This window comes from Diaphorina citri, unplaced genomic scaffold (assembly GCF_000475195.1).
Source record: "Diaphorina citri unplaced genomic scaffold, Diaci psyllid genome assembly version 1.1 scaffold8993, whole genome shotgun sequence".
NCBI lineage: Eukaryota > Metazoa > Arthropoda > Insecta > Hemiptera > Psyllidae > Diaphorina > Diaphorina citri.
Genome location: NW_007386368.1, coordinates 1 through 1006, shown reverse-complemented (window position 1 = coordinate 1006; position 1006 = coordinate 1). Strand labels below are relative to the sequence as shown.

The 1006-nt window shown below is 42.3% G+C and overlaps 1 protein-coding gene across 3 annotated transcripts; it reads right to left on the bottom strand.

Moving 5' to 3' along the window:
- Positions 1-6: 6 nt before the first annotated feature.
- LOC113472830 lies at positions 7-997 on the bottom strand. Of its 3 annotated transcripts, XM_026832623.1 has the most exons (3): positions 481-997; positions 199-249; positions 7-165 (listed from the first exon to the last, which is right to left on the bottom strand). In XM_026832623.1, the coding sequence occupies exons 1-3, from the start codon at positions 785-787 to the stop codon at positions 83-85; spliced, it is 441 nt and encodes a 146-aa protein (XP_026688424.1). In that variant the 5' UTR covers positions 788-997; the 3' UTR covers positions 7-82. The 3 variants fall into 3 exon arrangements, with proteins under 3 accessions (XP_026688424.1, XP_026688423.1, XP_026688422.1); XM_026832622.1 differs by having other exon boundaries at positions 7-249; XM_026832621.1 differs by having other exon boundaries at positions 7-252; positions 484-997.
- Between the last annotated feature and the right edge of the window lie 9 nt (positions 998-1006).

The window sequence follows — 1006 nt, the reverse complement described above, 5'->3', positions numbered from 1 at the left end:
AAACTATCTATTGAGATGTTGCCTTAGCAACCAGAATACAGAGTGGACTGGTGATTGTAAATACTGGGTGGATACACAACAGTCACCCCCCTCTGATGAAATAGTTGAGACGTTCGACAGGATTCCGTGTCCGAGTTGAACGTCGCAGAGACTCAGGATCAATGACTGGTCGTACTCGTCTTCTAGGTTGTACTGGAATTGAAGAAGTTGAATTATTAGCAGGAGGCGGTTGTGTAGGTATCAGTTGAACTGGTGGAAGTGTAAAAGTCACTGTTTTCAGAACTGGTGGAAGTGTAAAAGTCACTGTTTTCAGAACTGGTGGAAGTGTAAAAGTCACTGTTTTCAGAACTGGTGGAAGTGTAAAAGTCACTGTTTTCAGAACTGGTGGAAGTGTAAAAGTCACTGTTTTCAGAACTGGTGGAAGTGTAAAAGTCACTGTTTTCAGAACTGGTGGAAGTGTAAAAGTCACTGTTTTCAGAACTGGTGGAAGTGTAAAAGTCACTGTTTTCACCTTCTTGGGTGTCTCCTCAGGTTGAATAACGTCTTCCTCATCTTGTTTCTGTTTGTACTCAGTGGATTTCAGCTGATTGACGTGTCGCTTCACAACTGGTCCATTATCCAGTTTGACTGAATAGTGAATACGTCCCAATCTCTCCGTGATAGTTCCTGTTTTCCATTTGTCTGCTCCCAAGTAATGTCTGGAAAGTACTCGTTGTCCAACTTGGAATTCTCTCGTATTCACAGTAACAGGATAAGGAGGCATTGAACGTGTTGAAGGTTGTAACATCTGTAATCGGGAACGTAAAGTTCTTCCAACATGAAGCTCAGCTGGAGATTTCCCCTCAGCAATCGGAGTATTCCTGTAGTGGAACAAGATGTCGAGTTTCTGACTCCAGATACGTCCTAAGATGGGACTAAAGTTTTCCGAAACAATGTATAATTTGTCTTCAATTGTCTTGTTGTTGTAGGTAATCGGAATGTGTACGTACCCTTCAGGCACTATGAG

Excerpts from the sequence above, each read along its gene's own strand:
- LOC113472830 (XM_026832622.1), bottom strand. The coding sequence starts at position 787 with ATGTTACAACCTTCAACACGTTCAATGCCTCCTTATCCTGTTACTGTG. Across the intron at positions 250-480 it reads GACTTTTACACTTCCACCAG|TTCAACTGATACCTACACAA; the intron begins TTCTGAAAACAG and ends CACTTCCACCAG.